Source organism: Sus scrofa, chromosome 14 (genome assembly GCF_000003025.6).
Source record: "Sus scrofa isolate TJ Tabasco breed Duroc chromosome 14, Sscrofa11.1, whole genome shotgun sequence".
Taxonomy (NCBI): domain Eukaryota; kingdom Metazoa; phylum Chordata; class Mammalia; order Artiodactyla; family Suidae; genus Sus; species Sus scrofa.
Genome location: NC_010456.5, coordinates 31,467,192 through 31,481,710, shown reverse-complemented (window position 1 = coordinate 31,481,710; position 14,519 = coordinate 31,467,192). Strand labels below are relative to the sequence as shown.

Sequence of the window (14,519 nt, the reverse complement as noted above, 5' to 3'; positions counted from 1 at the left end):
GGGATTCTGGAATCCGGCAGTTGATCTGGGCTTTCACTTGAACTGTGGATACCTGCTCAGGATAGCCTTGTTTGGCCACAGTGCCCTCAGAGAAGCAGAGAAGTCCAGGGTTCAGAGAGATACATGATGGGTGCACAGGCAGACAGGCAGAGGTGGGACCTCACAGCTTCAGGCACATTGAAAGAACAACCTCTTTCTACTGAAAGAGGACATTTCGGTTTCCTGTTTAACTAATAGGTTCTCACGATTTGGTGCCACATTTCATGCATTTGAGTTCTATAAAATAAGTGTTTTCTCAAAACAAAAACAACTTTCATTTTTGCTGAAGAAGGTCACTTGATTTTCCGACCTGTAACCAGAAACACACACACCGCCCTTGACTAAGAGAAATTCATTCAGTCTCCACTCCATTCATGACCTGAGTTCCTGCTTCACAAAGAAAGAGAGACCATTGTTCTTGATGTTTCGCTTTGAACATCTCCGAACAGCTCAAATGTTTCCATCTTAACTACCCTTCCAATCTTCCCTTGACCCCATGACCCCTCTTAAAAATCATCCTTACCTCTCTCCTCTCATAGCCAAACTTACAGGAAAAGTAGCCCCTATCTACTCTCCACTTTCACTCTCATCAATTGTTACTTGCACTATGATTTTATGAGAAGGTGTTCTATTTTGAAATTGTGATTTGAAGTGTCTGTGGGATATTTAGGTCTTGAGGTTCATATATGGCAAGTGTAGAATTCAAAAGGCAGGTTTGGTCTGGAGATACGGCTTCTAAAAACATATCAGAGATTTTTTGGAGGGTATGCCTGCAGCATGTCAAATTTCCTGGACCAGGGATCGAACCCTTGCCACAGTTGCAACCTGTGCCACAGCTGTGGCAGTGCTGGATCCTTAACCTGCTTATGCCACACGGGAACTTCCTATCACTGATTTTTTTTTTTTTTTTTTGGTCTTTTTGTCTTTTCTAGGGCCGTTCCCTCGGCATATGGAGGTTCCCAGGCTAGGGGTTGAATCGGAGCTGTAGTCACCAGCCTACGCCAGAGCCACAGCAACGCCAGATCTGAGCTGCATCTGCAAACTACACCACAGCTCACGGCAACACCGGATCCTTAACCCACTGAGCGAGGCCAAGGATTGAACCCAAAACCTCGTGGTTCCTGGTCAGATTCGTTAACCACTGAGCCACGACAGGAACTCCATCACTGATTTTTTAAAAAGTAATTCGTACATATGGTGGAGAAAGCTTCATAGAAAGATGCAAAGTAAGACTCTTGGCACTAATTCCCCAGTTCCCTCCCCAGAGACCATCACCTTGTATGCCCTTCTAGACACAGCCAGCTTTGTGGCCATGGGACCTTTGTGGTCACATAGAGACACACACTTAGGAGGGCTCCAAACTTGATTTGATGTCCTGATGTCACCATCTTGAAATCCTTCATTTTTGAATAAGGGAGACTACCTTTAAATTTTGTACTTGATCCCCCAAACTATGCAGTAGGACCTGTTTCCAGCTATATTGCATGCGTAAATAAATAATATACACATATACCCCTCCCACACCCTTTTAATTTTAGCATTTGGTGACTCAAAACAATGTGTGTAGGAATTCCCACTGTGGTGCAGTGAGTTAAGGATCTGGTGTTGCCACAGCTGCAGCATAGGTCACAGCTGCAGCTCAAATGCAATCCTGGGCCTGGGAACTTCCATATTCCATGGGTGTGGCCAAAAAAGTATGTAAATCAAATTTTCTAGGGAGAAGATGCAAAAGTTAGTGATACTGTTCACTAAATATTTCTGCTGCTTCTGTTTCTGGGCTCATGGAAAATACATGGGGAGACTGAATTTCCTGGATTCCCTAGTGGTTGGATGGGGCCAAGTGACTAGTTTTGACCAAGGCATTAGGAGCAGAAGTGAGTGCATTATGCCCAGGTCAGAGCATTGAAATGCTCATTCAAGAGTTGAGGAAAAAAAAAAAAAAAGAAAAGAAAAAGAAAAGGAGTTCCCTTCATGGCTCAGTGGTTAACGAACCTGACTATGATCCATGAGGATGCGGGTTTGATCCCTGGCCTTGCTCACAGCTTGCTATGAGCTGTGGTGTAGGTTGCAGACACAGCTTGGACCCCACGTTGCTGTGGCTGTGGCTGTGACTGGCAGCTGTAGCTGCAATTCGACCCCTAGCCTGGGAACTTCCTTATGCCATGGATGTGGCCCTAAAAAAAAAAAGAGTTCAAGGTAGTGGCAGTTCCATTAGTCTTAGTCTCTGAGTGACTACAATAAGAAGAGCCCTTTTTTTTTTTTTTTTCTTTCTTTCTTTCTTTTTTTTCTGGCGGCATATATATGGCAATTCCTGGGCTAGGGGCCAAATTGGAGCTGCAGCTGCTGGCTACAGCCACAGCCACAGCAATGCCAAATCCAAACCAAATCTGTGACCTACACTGCAGCTTGTGGCTGGATCCTTAACCCATTGAACGAGGCCAGGGAACGAACCCAGATCCTTGAATTCTTAACCCCTAAGCCACAATGGGAACTCTGGGCAGAGCCTCCTGAGTGATTTATGATGGACACGGTGAATGAGAAATTAATTGTCATTGTTTAAAGCCATGAGATTTGGGAGGTTGTTCGCTACTGCAGCATAACCTGTCCTTTCCTGACTGATAGAAATATAAAAATGCTGAAACAGAATTCACTGGAACTGACATGTAAGGGGGAGAAGAGAACCAAACATGTAAGAAAAATAGTCATAGAGGTAAAAATGAGAAACCAGAAGTTGGGACCCAGGTGAGTCCTGGAAATGAAGGAAAGAAATTGCTCCAAGAAGTAGAGAGTGGTTGAGGGTGTTGAATGCATCTGAGAGGTCCAGTAAAATAAGGAATACAAGATATGCACTAAATCTGGCAACTGAGAATTCATTGATAAACTTATGGACAAGAGAATCTATGTAGTGATGGGGGAGGAATTAGTGGACACAGAGCTGAGGAAGCAGAGAGTGAAGAGCATGAGGGATCAGTATAATAATTCAGAGGAAAGTCTAGAAGGAATTGGATGTCTTTGGGTGGTGGCAAGGGCAATACTGAAGTGATTTTCCTATTCTGAACATTTCCTATAAATGGAATCACATACTATGTGACCTTCTGTGTCTGGCTTCTTTCACTTTGCATGTTTTTTAGGTTCATCCATGTTGCAGCATGTATCAGTGCTCCATTCTTTTTTATAGCTCAATAATACTCCATTGTATAGGTAGACCATATACTTTTTTAACCGTTCATCTGTCGATGAACATTTGAGTTATCTGCCTATGCACTGCTGTATCATTAGTGATTGGTGCTGTCGAAATGAGTAGATGAATAGCATGAGTAGCATTGTCCAAGGTCACGGAGGTGGTAACATGTAACTCCAGGATTAGAAGCTAGGCAATTAGTCCCTCAGCACCTATGTTCTAACCATCAAGCTTATTGCTCTCACAGGATCTCCTCTTTATATAGATGAAGATAACTTTCTGGCAGGAAAATGATGGCGTGCTCCAGGGGGGTAACTAATGATGGGACCATTTACAAAGGTGTGGGCAGAGTTAACAAAAAGTGATAAGGAATGGAAGGCTGCCTGGATTGGCAACAGCCCAGAGCCATCACCAAATCCAGCCTGAAGGGGCAAGGAGGGAGGGGTGCCCAGAGGCCCTGCCATGGGCAGTTGGAGAGCAGCCAGGAAAATTCACATCCAACCTCACTGTCCTCCTGCTCTCTGTATCCTGAACTGGGAGCAGGGAGGTAGGGGAGCCCCCCATCCAACACCCTGAATAGCTCTAATGGGTGAAAAAGTAAAAATTAGCTCAGACTAGAAAAGTAAAAGTCAGTCCGACTAACTAGCAGGCAGGAAGAGCAGATATGGATAAAGTCCACTGCAAAGGGAACAAAAAAACAGTATTTCCGAGTGTAGCTATAGGGTGATAATACCCTGCATCTTTGAGTGACGGACTGCTGCTTTCCTACTCATGGAGAAATGTCATCCACTAAAATCATAGATCTCAGAAACTTTGCTATTTGAAACTGCATCAGTAAGAATGAAATATTCTTTTGTCTGGAGGGTCTAAGTCACCCTGAGACTGAGACACAGCTCGATTTGCAGCTCAGGTGAGGAGGAGCTTTAGGTAAAAGCTTTCTGGACACAACAATCAAAGCTTTACTGCCTCCCTGGGTCCACTTTGCAATACAGATCTGAAGCTGACCATTTTATTTAAACCTGCTTTGCTGTGAGCCTGTGAAAACTCGCTTTCGTTTCAATTTAATCTCAACTCCACCTTCCCCAGAATCGATGACTCTGATAACTCTGTCCCTTTGTTTGGTGATGTGCTCTCCCTCATCTTTTTTTTTTTTCTTTTTCTTTTTTTTAAGGGCCGCACTTGTGGCATATGGAGGTTTCCAGGCTAGGAGTCAAATTGGAGCTGCAGCTGCCAGCCTAAGCCACAGTCACAGCAACACAGGATCTGAGTTGCATCTTCAACCTATGCTGCAGCTCTTGGCAACGCCAGACCCTTAACCCACTGAGCAAGGCCAGGGGTTGAACACACATCCTCATGGAAGCTAGTGGGGTTCTTAACCCACTGAGCAACAATGGGAACTCCTGTATTCTTCCTCATTGAATGGGTCAATAAACCTGATTTTGTTGGATGGCAGTTTTGTGTCTGGTGGTCTTAAGCTGATTGGGCTAGGTCATGGGTTGATCTGCCAGGGCATAGAGCTGGCCAAAGAGTAGATCTAGAGGGTCAGGCCAAAAATATCCAGCAAGGAAATAAAGTCCTCTCCCCACCCCAGCCCCCACTGTCTGCAGACCAGAGTGTTATGAGGAAGGGAGGGAGGGAGGAGAGGGACGTTGAATCATCCAGTGTTCACGGACAGCTGGGGCTGAATAAAGGGTTGTGGAAATGAATCAATCAGCTTCTGAGTGGGGCTGGAAGCAACAGAAAGATCTAGGCTCCTTACTAAGGCACAATGGCAGCACTGGGGCTCCTGACATTTGAAGGGCTGCCTCTTTACCCCAATGGAAATGAGTCCAAAAAAGTGTGAAAGGAGAAAGGGGATAAAGCAGAATTCTTAAAATGCCCTTCCTTTGAACACCATCTTTGTGCAGGCATCTGGGGGAGGCCGCTGGGGCGGGGTCATCTGTCAGCCAGGCCTGTAGGACTTGGCTTTTCCTGTTTACTCCCAGCCACATCTGGGGCAGTGGCCAGGGCCCGCCCCCACTCTGCCATCATTGGAGGAACTCAAACTTTAAAGGTCCTGCTAAGAATCAGAACATTTCAATTTCCTCTTACTGGTGGGTCTGCTGTGGCCGGTCAGGAAGGGCTGAGCCGTGGTCCAGCCCCGAGTGGAGAGCCAGCCTCTCACCATGCCAGCCTGGTGCAGCTGGAACGACGTTTTCCAGTATGAGACAAACAAAGTCACCCGGATCCAGAGCATGAATTACGGCACCATTAAGTGGTTCTTCCACGTATTGGTCTTTTCCTATGTTAGGTAAGTGGGGCGTGAGGAGGGCCCTGAATCTCTGCAGTGGCTGAAAGCAGCCCAGAAAACCTCAAGGTGCAGCTCCTGATGCACATTCTGAATCCTCTGTGGTTTTAAAATCTGCAAGCTGGGGGTGGAGGTGGGGAGTCGGGAGAGGAAGCAGGGCCAGTCTGCTGCAGGGAGAAGCCACAGGAAGGGAGTGTGACACCATGGGTTCTAACCCAGGCCTGCTGGGGCAAGCTGGGCAGGGCATGCCTGGAGAAGGTGGGGAAATGCAGGGCAACACCCTGGATTCCTGGGAAGGAGTAAAGGATTTGGGACACGCCTGATGATAATGCCGGCATCAATCTGAGTCATCCCTGCTCTTGGGGAGGAATAGGACTAGACCTGTAAAAGCAACTTCAGGTCCTCCTTGGTGTCAAGAAGACCCTTCTTGCTCCTTTTTTTTTTGAAAAAAAACCAGCTTATTGAGATACAATTCACATACCATACAATGCACCCATTTAAAGGATACAATTCAGCAGTTTTTAGCATATTCAAAGAGTTGTGCAACCATCCACAATTAATTTTAGAATATTTTCACAGCTCCTGTCATGGCTTAGTGGAAAAGACTCTGACTAGCATACATGAGGACGCAAGTTCGATCCCTGGCCTTGCTCAGTGGGTAAGGATCTGGCGTTGACATGAGCTGTGGTGTAGGTTGCAGATGTGGCTCGGATCCCACATTGCTGTGGCTGTGGTGTAGGCCGGCAGCTACAGCTCTGATTCGACCCCTAGCCTGGGACCCTCCATATGCTGTGGGTGTGGCTCTAAAAAAAAAAAAAAGGCCATATTTTCATTACCTCATAACCAGAACAAAACAAAACCCTACATCCCTTAACCATCACTCTCAATCCTCCTATTCCCCTGCAGCTCCAGGTACCCACTGATCTGTTTTCTGGCTCTATGGATTTACCTATTTTGGATAATTCATACAAATGGAATCACACAATATATCATCCTTTTGCAACTGTTTTCAAGGTTCAGCCATGTTAGAACATGTATCTCTATTGCATTCCTTTTAATGGCTGAGTAATATTCCATTGTATGGATATACGACTTTTGAGTGGAAGTTTGGGTTGTTTCTAATTTTTGACTATGATGAATGATGCTGCTGTGAACATCTGTGCACACATTGTTTTTCGAACATGTCTTCAGTTTTCTTGGGTATGTACATCTGAATGGAACCGTTGGATAACTTGGCAAACTCTCCTCAGTCTTTTGAGGAACCATTCAACTGTTTTTCACAGTGGCTGCACCATCTCATATTCCCACCAGCAATGTATGTTCCAATTTCTCCACATCCTCATCATCACTTGTTAGCGTCTGTCTTTTGGATTACAGGCCCCAGTGAGTGAGTATTTCATTGTGGTTTTGATTCATATTTCTCTCATGGCAACTGCTCCCTGGCTCTTTGTGGTGGTGATGATGATGATAACTTGCATCTATTCAGAGAGACAGTGTACTTCACTAGCTCAAGGTTAAAGAAACCTATTTTATAGACCTGGCTAAGTTTTCTTGACCACGTTTAACCTCTCTGAGCTTCAGTTTCTGCATCTGTTCAGAGAGTTGTGATAATTAAACAAGAAATGGCAAGACAAACACTTATCGATGCCTAGTATAGGGTAAGAGCGTCACATATGGTAGCTATTTTTAAAAATAATCTTTTTGAATTTAATAGTTTCTTTCATATACATCCTATCCTTTGACCCTGAAAGTAATCATGCCCATGCTTGAGATTTGAAATCTGGAAATCTGGATCCAAAAATCCTTCACTTTTTTTGTTTTCTTTTTGTCCTTTGTCCTTGGCACATGGAGGTTCCCAGGCCAGAGGTCTAATCAAAGCTGTTGCTATTGGCCTATGCCAGAGCCACAGCAATGCCAGATCTGAGTTGTGTCTGTGACCTACACCACAGCTCACAGCAATGCTGGATCCTCAACCCACTGACCGAGGCCAGGGATCAAACCCGCAACCTCATGGTTCCTAGTCGGATTCGTTTCCACTGCACCACAGCGGGAACTCCAAAAATCCTTCACTTTTTTTGAGCCTTGGTTTCCTCATCTGTAAAAGGGGATAATTGTTGTTGTGAGAATTAAAAGAGTTAATAAATGTAAAGCTGCTGTGAAAATACCTGGCATATGGTGAGCCCTTACGAAGTGTTAATTCTTCTTTGTCAATAATATTATTAGGATTATCATTATTTTATTCATATGGTTACTATGCAACAAATATTAAAAAATACATATGTATGTTAAAATTCTAATATAAGACATATTACTCAGACCAGATATCATAGAACCGATAATAAAGAGCATAGTTAGTAAATGCTCCCTTAGGGATCAATACATAGATCATATGTCACAATTCCACACTGTACTGTGGCTTCCTGGTATTCTTGGGTCTAGTGCAGAATGTCTTAAAAGCAGATTATTGCATATATAATAACAGATTATTATAGAACATCTTGTAATGATAAATATTTTTCTTTCCTATGGTGGAATCTTATCCTGCATGCATTTAATTCTCTCAAATTAAGTTGTGCATTTTCCACAGGAGCATGGAGAGACAGAGAAAGCACAGTTTAAACAGTGCAATGATTCAGCAGTTGGGGGCCCCAGGGGTACATGTGAGATGGGGTTCCCTCAGTCAGTCTCTGTTCCCATGTTTCTTATAGAACAAGCATCTTGCCACCCTACCTGTGAGTATTTCCACCCAACATGTCCCCTAGAATAAGCCAACTCCTTTATTTTCATCTGGAGCAAAACTGGAAAAACAGCCACTTGTTCCAGAGCTGGAGGGAAAACTGGCTCTCATGAACTCATTGGGAGGGGGAAGGTCTGTTTGCTATGCTTTATAGACAGTTTAAGGATTTGCCAAAAGGCAGTTTTGTCAAGACAAATTTGTGAAGACAATATTTACCTCAAGGGCTGACTTTAGAAGATAACCCCTATGTAAAACGCTTCTCTATTGCTCATATTTTAAAATATACAATTGAAGAAAAAGTATTACCACCCTTGATTTTTCTTCCCCTCTATGCTAATGGTTCATCTATTTACATCTCATTAAATGAAGTCCCATAGAACACAGCCTGGGAAATGCTGCCTTAAATTGGACTGTGAGGCCTCAAGCTGATAGAATTGCAGATTGCCCATCTGTGAAATGGGTAGACCCATGGTGCAAAGAGATTCAATGAGGTAGTTTGCATCAAATAGGACTGGTATGGATCATAGGTGGAAGTCCAGACAGGCCCGGATAACATTCAGGATATAAAGCGAGAGGTGGTGGATTCTGGCCATGGGGTTCATGGCCCTCTGGCAGAAAAGGCAAAAAGCCAGGATAATGAAGTAAGATAAGAAGGTACAAGGCAGAGGCTGGCAATAGAGGAAAGAGGCTGATCGGATTTTCACAGTCCCTCACAACCTGGTTCCAATTTGTAGTCAAAGGCAGGGGCTGTAGCTACAGGCAAGATCCAGTGGCTCCAGCTTCCAGGGCAAGAGTGTGTGGAGAGGATGCTGAGTAGGCCTGCATTAGTCAGAACTGTTTGCATATTAAGTGACAGAAACCTAATGCAAGTTAGCCACCAAGCCACACAGAGGAATTTATTGTCTTAACTGGACAGCAGAAGAAATAGCTCTCTTCTGAAGCAGATGGTTATAAAAGTTCAAACTGTGTCAGACTGTGGGGGCTGGGTCTCTCTCCCCACATCTTTTTTTTTTTTCCCCCATTTATGTTTCTCTCCCCACATCTTGGCTCTACTCAGCTTTCTTCTTGAATAGGCTCTCTATGTAGCAAGATAGTACATTCACATCTTCACATCCTCCCCTTTTAGCAATCCCAGAGGAACAAAAGAGACTCTTCTGAGAGCTCTGGCAGGAAAGTCATAGGAAAGGCTCTGATTGGTTCAGTTTGACTTACATACCCATCCCTGAACCAAACCCTGTGTTTGGGGATGTGTCAACTGATTGGTGAGCCCTAGATCACATGCTGGCTTCTATGGCAGGAAGTAGGGAGAAGGTGGCAGGACCGAATGAGTGGAACCTAAACAATGTCCTGTGGGTCGTCCTTGGGAAAGAAGAATTCGGCTGCCAAAATAAAATAGTGAAAGGATGGGGTAGGGAGAGAGCCAGACAAAATGCAAACATCTGTTACAAGGTCTTTCCAAAAGCCAGAAATTCCAGGGACATCTGAAGGCTACTGCTCTATCCCTGACTTGTCTCAACCCAGCACCTGTGCTGTGGAGACTCTGCCCCAAGTTATTGCCAAAACTGGGACCTAGGTGTTCTCAACAGAAATTCCCTCTGAGAATCAGTTCTTGGAACTCCATATAGTCTTCCAGTCCGGGTTCTATTCTGTCCTCTGGCCTCGATGAGATGGGAAGAATGGGATAATGATGTTTATCCTCCATGAGAACTGAGATTCAAATGCCTGAATGACCATAAAGAGAGCTTCCTTCTATTGTTGGCTTTATTTATACCATCTCATTTGTACTAGGACTTAGGTGTTTTTTTTCCTTATTTCACAGATAAGGAAATGGAAGGCATGAAAGAAGGAGTTCAATTATAAAAATCATCCAGTTAGAAATCAAATTCCGGAACGGATTCAAATCCAAAGCCAATGCTCTTAATCCACAAACCACATTGCTAAAGTGGAACTTGTCAGACTTTGAAAGCCTAGGCACTAGGCCTCCTCAACCCTTAGGCCAATCATTCTTCCTTTTCACCATCATCTTCTTTGTCTTTCTGAGTGGGCCAGGGCAAGTGAGAAATGAGCATCCCATGAGTGTGGCTTTCTCCATTGTTTATTCATTTCCCAAATTTTAGAGTATCTACTCTGAGTCAGGCTCTGTTATTCAGTGGCACGAGGGGCTGTAACAATGAGTGAAACAAAGATCTTGCAACTCATTGGAGTATATTCTAATATTCCAATGGAGGAAAGTGATATAATACAAAAAAAGCAAGGAGACATAATAAAATGTCTGATGGTGTTAAGTGCTATGAAGAATAACAAATCAGGGAAGAGGACAACAAATGAGCATATATGTGACACAGACATTTGGGCTGAGATGGGTACGAAGAGAGGGAAAAAGCAATGGAGTGTCAGGAAGAGTGTTTCTGGTGGAGAGAACAGGAAGTGCAAAGGCCCTGAGGTTGGGACTTAATAGGGTATTCAAGGGAAAGCAAGGAGGTCTGTGGCTGGAGAAGTGAATGAGAAGAGGGAGATGAGTTGGAGAGGTAACACAGGTTTGGGAGGGAGGGCAGATCATTCAGGGCCTCAGAGGCCGCTCTGAATTCTTTGCATTTTATTCTGAGTTAGCTGAGAAGCCATAGAAATAGGTAAACCAGAGAAGTGAAAGATATTTGTTTTTGGTTTTTTGTCTTTTTAGAGCTGCCCTCGCAACATATGCAAGTTCCCAGGCTAGGGGTCGAATCAGAGCTGCAGCTACTGGCCTACGCCACAAACATAGCAATGACAGATCCGAGCTGCATCTATGACCTGCACCACAGCTCATGTCAATGCCAGATCCTTAACCCACTGAGCAAGGCCAGGGATCCAACCCACATCCTCACGGATATTAGTTGGGTTCTTAACCCACTGAGCCACAACAGGAACTCCATGATATTTACACTCTATTGGGAAGATTCCCTTCTTCCCTGGAGATTAGTCCTCTCAGAAGTTTTCCCAGTGACTGTGGAAGGCTAGGGAGGGTGAGAGAGAAAGAGGGGAACAAAGTCCACTCAAAACTGTTTCTTTTCCCTTACCTGGCAGTCTCCACCCAGGCTTACAGCAAGCACAGTACCATGCTGCACAGCCTTGGCCTGTCACCATGGAGATGGTGTGGTTATCCTAGTTTGCGGCCATTAAAATGTGGCTCCTGGCTGGCTGCTTGTTTCATGGGATGGTAGCCACACCCTCCAGTTGCATGGGACTGAGTCTACAGGAGGTAGAGAGAGTTGCCAGAGGCTGGAGAGGGGCAGATCCAACACAGGTGTGGTCCTGATGGCCCCTGCCACCTGAGAGCAACAGACATATGAGCTACCTGCCACTTTCTCATCCCACCTTAGACCCCTGGGGGATATGATAGAGATGGGAGGGCTCAGAGAAAACCCACTTCAGGAGGTGACATCCTCTAGGAGAAGAAGAATCCAGCCACCTACATGGGACCAAGAGAACAGCAAATGAGAACCTCTGGAAGCATAAAGGACAAACAGCCAGAAGGGCAGCACACTCCAGAACTTGGTGAGAGGAGGGAGGAGCAGCAGCAGTCGGAGTTGGAATTTGTTTCTCAGTGCCATGGGAAGCCACTGAAAAGTGAAGCCATTTGATTTACGTTTCTAAAGGCACTCTCAGGCCACTGTGCAGAATGTAGATTTGGGGGAGGGGAAGGCAGGAGTGGGGTTGCAGGGACGTGGCGGGGGTCAGTAGGAAGGCATTGGAGTCACCATGATAGGAGAAGATGGTGACTTGGAGTATAAGGGGAGCTGTGTTTGGGAGGCAGAACTGATGGATTTGCTAGAAGGCGAAGATAACTCTAGCTTCTTGGTGGATGAGGATGACTAATTGATCATCTAAGAAAGACCAAGGAGAGTCAAGCTTGCTGACCAACAGAGCATTGTAAACTATGTCAAACACACTATTAAAACACCTCGACTACTACTGTATTTCAGCATTCCTTCATTAATGGCTAAACCAAAATGTTTTTTAAAAAGCTGGAAGCACATAGTCCAAAAAAAAAAAAATAGTAATAAGCATGGTCTTTTCAAGTGAATGATTTTAGCTTTATGAAGAGCCTGCCTTGTTTTCTCATTTCACTGCGGAATGGCAGAGGCTTCATGGTAGACCAGCCCTCACGTACCCATAGGCTTCTGGGCACCAACTTCCAGGACAGCTTCCCAACAGGTTTGGAATCTCCCAGCCCTCCTGGGTTTTTAGCACAGTGCTGAGAAGAGCAAGGACCAGATTATATGAATAATTCACAGGACTAACCCTACCCCTACCCCTACCCCTAACCCAGCACATGTATCAGTTGGCTGGCATGCAAAGTGCCAGGGAAGGGGAGGTAAAAGTGAGACCAGAGAAGCCAACAGGGATCCGATGGACAACAACCTTGAACTTTATCCTGAGGACACACTGAGGAAGCAAGGAGAGACTTGCCCACCCTGCCGTCAACATTTAATTAGGAAAAATTCCAACCATAAGGTTTTTGTGTTCATAATTTCATTTCAGAGAGAGCATTTTGCCTTCAATATGGCAACACCTACTGAGTACTACTGAGTGCTTAGCATGGGCCAGGGTCCATTCCTAACTTGTGACATGTATTAGCCTGTTTGATCCTTGTAAATAATCCTACAAAATTGGTTCTCATAATGTGTCATCATGACTCAAACAGCACGACTATGGGGAAATTCCTATGTTGTGGGTTCCACCTCTCATGTCGCAACTGAATTTCCCAGCCTCCCTTACAGCTAGACATAAGCATGAGACGCAGGCTTCTCAAACACAAGCACCATGGAACAACAATTTGGTGCACAGAAAATAACATAGGTTGGTGGGCATGAGCAGCATTCATCTTTGGGAAAGTGTGGGGGCGGTTCCAGCTTGACCTACATGATCTGGAGCACTTCCTAGACCCCATGCTTTAGATTTCCCATCTGGGCCCTCTGCTGGCTGCAAGTCCCCCCATAGAGTAAGGAACCCGTGGGCTGTGTTAGTTTGCTATTGCTGTGTGTGTAACAGATTATGCCAAATTCACAGCATAAAGCAGCGTCACTTACTAGCTCACAGATCTCTAGGTCAGTAGTTTGTGCCTGGCGTGACTGGGGTCCACGCTAAGGTTGAAATCAAGGTGTCAGCTGTGTTGGGTTCTCACCTTGGGACTCTGGGGAAAAATTCACTTCCAGGCTCATTCTTCCTGTTGGCAGAATTCAATTCCATGCCGTCACAGGACTCAGAGCTCTGTTTTCTTGCTAGCGGTCAGCCAGGGACCACTCAGATTTTAGAGACCACCTGCATTCTTTACTATGTGGCCCTCACCATCTTGAAGCCAGAGATGGGGCAATGCTGTCATGCTTCAAACCTCTGTCTTCTCTTCTGGGGTCAGCTAAAGGACACACTGCTTTTAAAGGGCTCATGTGATTGGATCAGGTCCACACAGATGATCTTGCCATCTTCAGATCACTGTATATTATAACCTAGTCCTGGAAGTATTTCCATCATATTCAAATGTCTGGGGGATTAGGTGGGGTGTGTATTCCAGGTGTCCTCTTTGAAGTCTGCCTGCCTCAGGGGCAGAATGTGCCCCTGCAGAGCATTGGAGGCACCACCTCATCCCTCCACGCTCTGGGTGTCCAGAACCCAGGTTTATCCTCTCAAAAGAAGACTGTAGCCCCCAGGGGCTGGCTTTTGAGATCAAGGGGGTGCCTGAGGGGCAGTTGTATGCAGGTTCAGGGGGTGGAGGGAGCTTAAGCATACCGTGCAGGGCATCCTTACTCACAGGCACAAGGTCCTTAGAGCTGGGAGGGACCAGGGGAGATGACAAGGGGGGTGGGCTAAGGGCTAAGGGCCAGGGGCCTCTTCAACCAATGCCTCCATGTTATGCCACAGAATTCTGAAGAGTCCAAGAATTCTGAATTTGGATCTGGCCTTCTGTCATGAAGGTATGTCAGGGTAGATGAAAGAATATATTTTATTTTAACATCTGTTATGACTTTTTTTTTCTTTTTTAGGGCCGCACCCACAGCATATGGAGATTCCCAGGCTTGGGGTCAAAATAGAACTACAGCTGCCAGCCTACACCAAAGCCACAGCAACATCAGATCCGAGCCGCATCTGCAACCTACACCACAGCTTATGGTAACGCCGCAGCCTTAACCCACTGAGCGAGGCCAGGGATCGAAACTGCAACCTCATAGTTCCTCGTCGGATTTGTTTCTGCTGCACCACAACGGGAACTCCTGTTACGACTTTAAAATGTTTAACCA

General features: G+C 45.3%; 2 protein-coding genes across 4 annotated transcripts in view; one reads left to right on the top strand and one right to left on the bottom strand.

The window, feature by feature from the left end:
• The window catches only part of IFT81 (intraflagellar transport 81), a 189,456-nt gene that overhangs the window by 133,293 nt on the left and 41,644 nt on the right, over nucleotides 1-14,519 (bottom strand). The gene's annotated exons all lie outside the window — the stretch shown is intronic.
• Nucleotides 5,209-14,519, top strand: part of P2RX7 (purinergic receptor P2X 7) — a 61,315-nt gene continuing 52,004 nt past the window's right edge. Inside the window, exon 1 of one of the 2 annotated variants that reach the window (XM_001926804.5) lies at nucleotides 5,209-5,510. In XM_001926804.5, the coding sequence (XP_001926839.2) occupies nucleotides 5,386-5,510 (125 nt within the window). In that variant the 5' untranslated portion in view covers nucleotides 5,209-5,385. The remainder of the gene's footprint in view (nucleotides 5,511-14,519) is intronic. The other variant, XM_013982855.2, reaches the window with a different exon arrangement.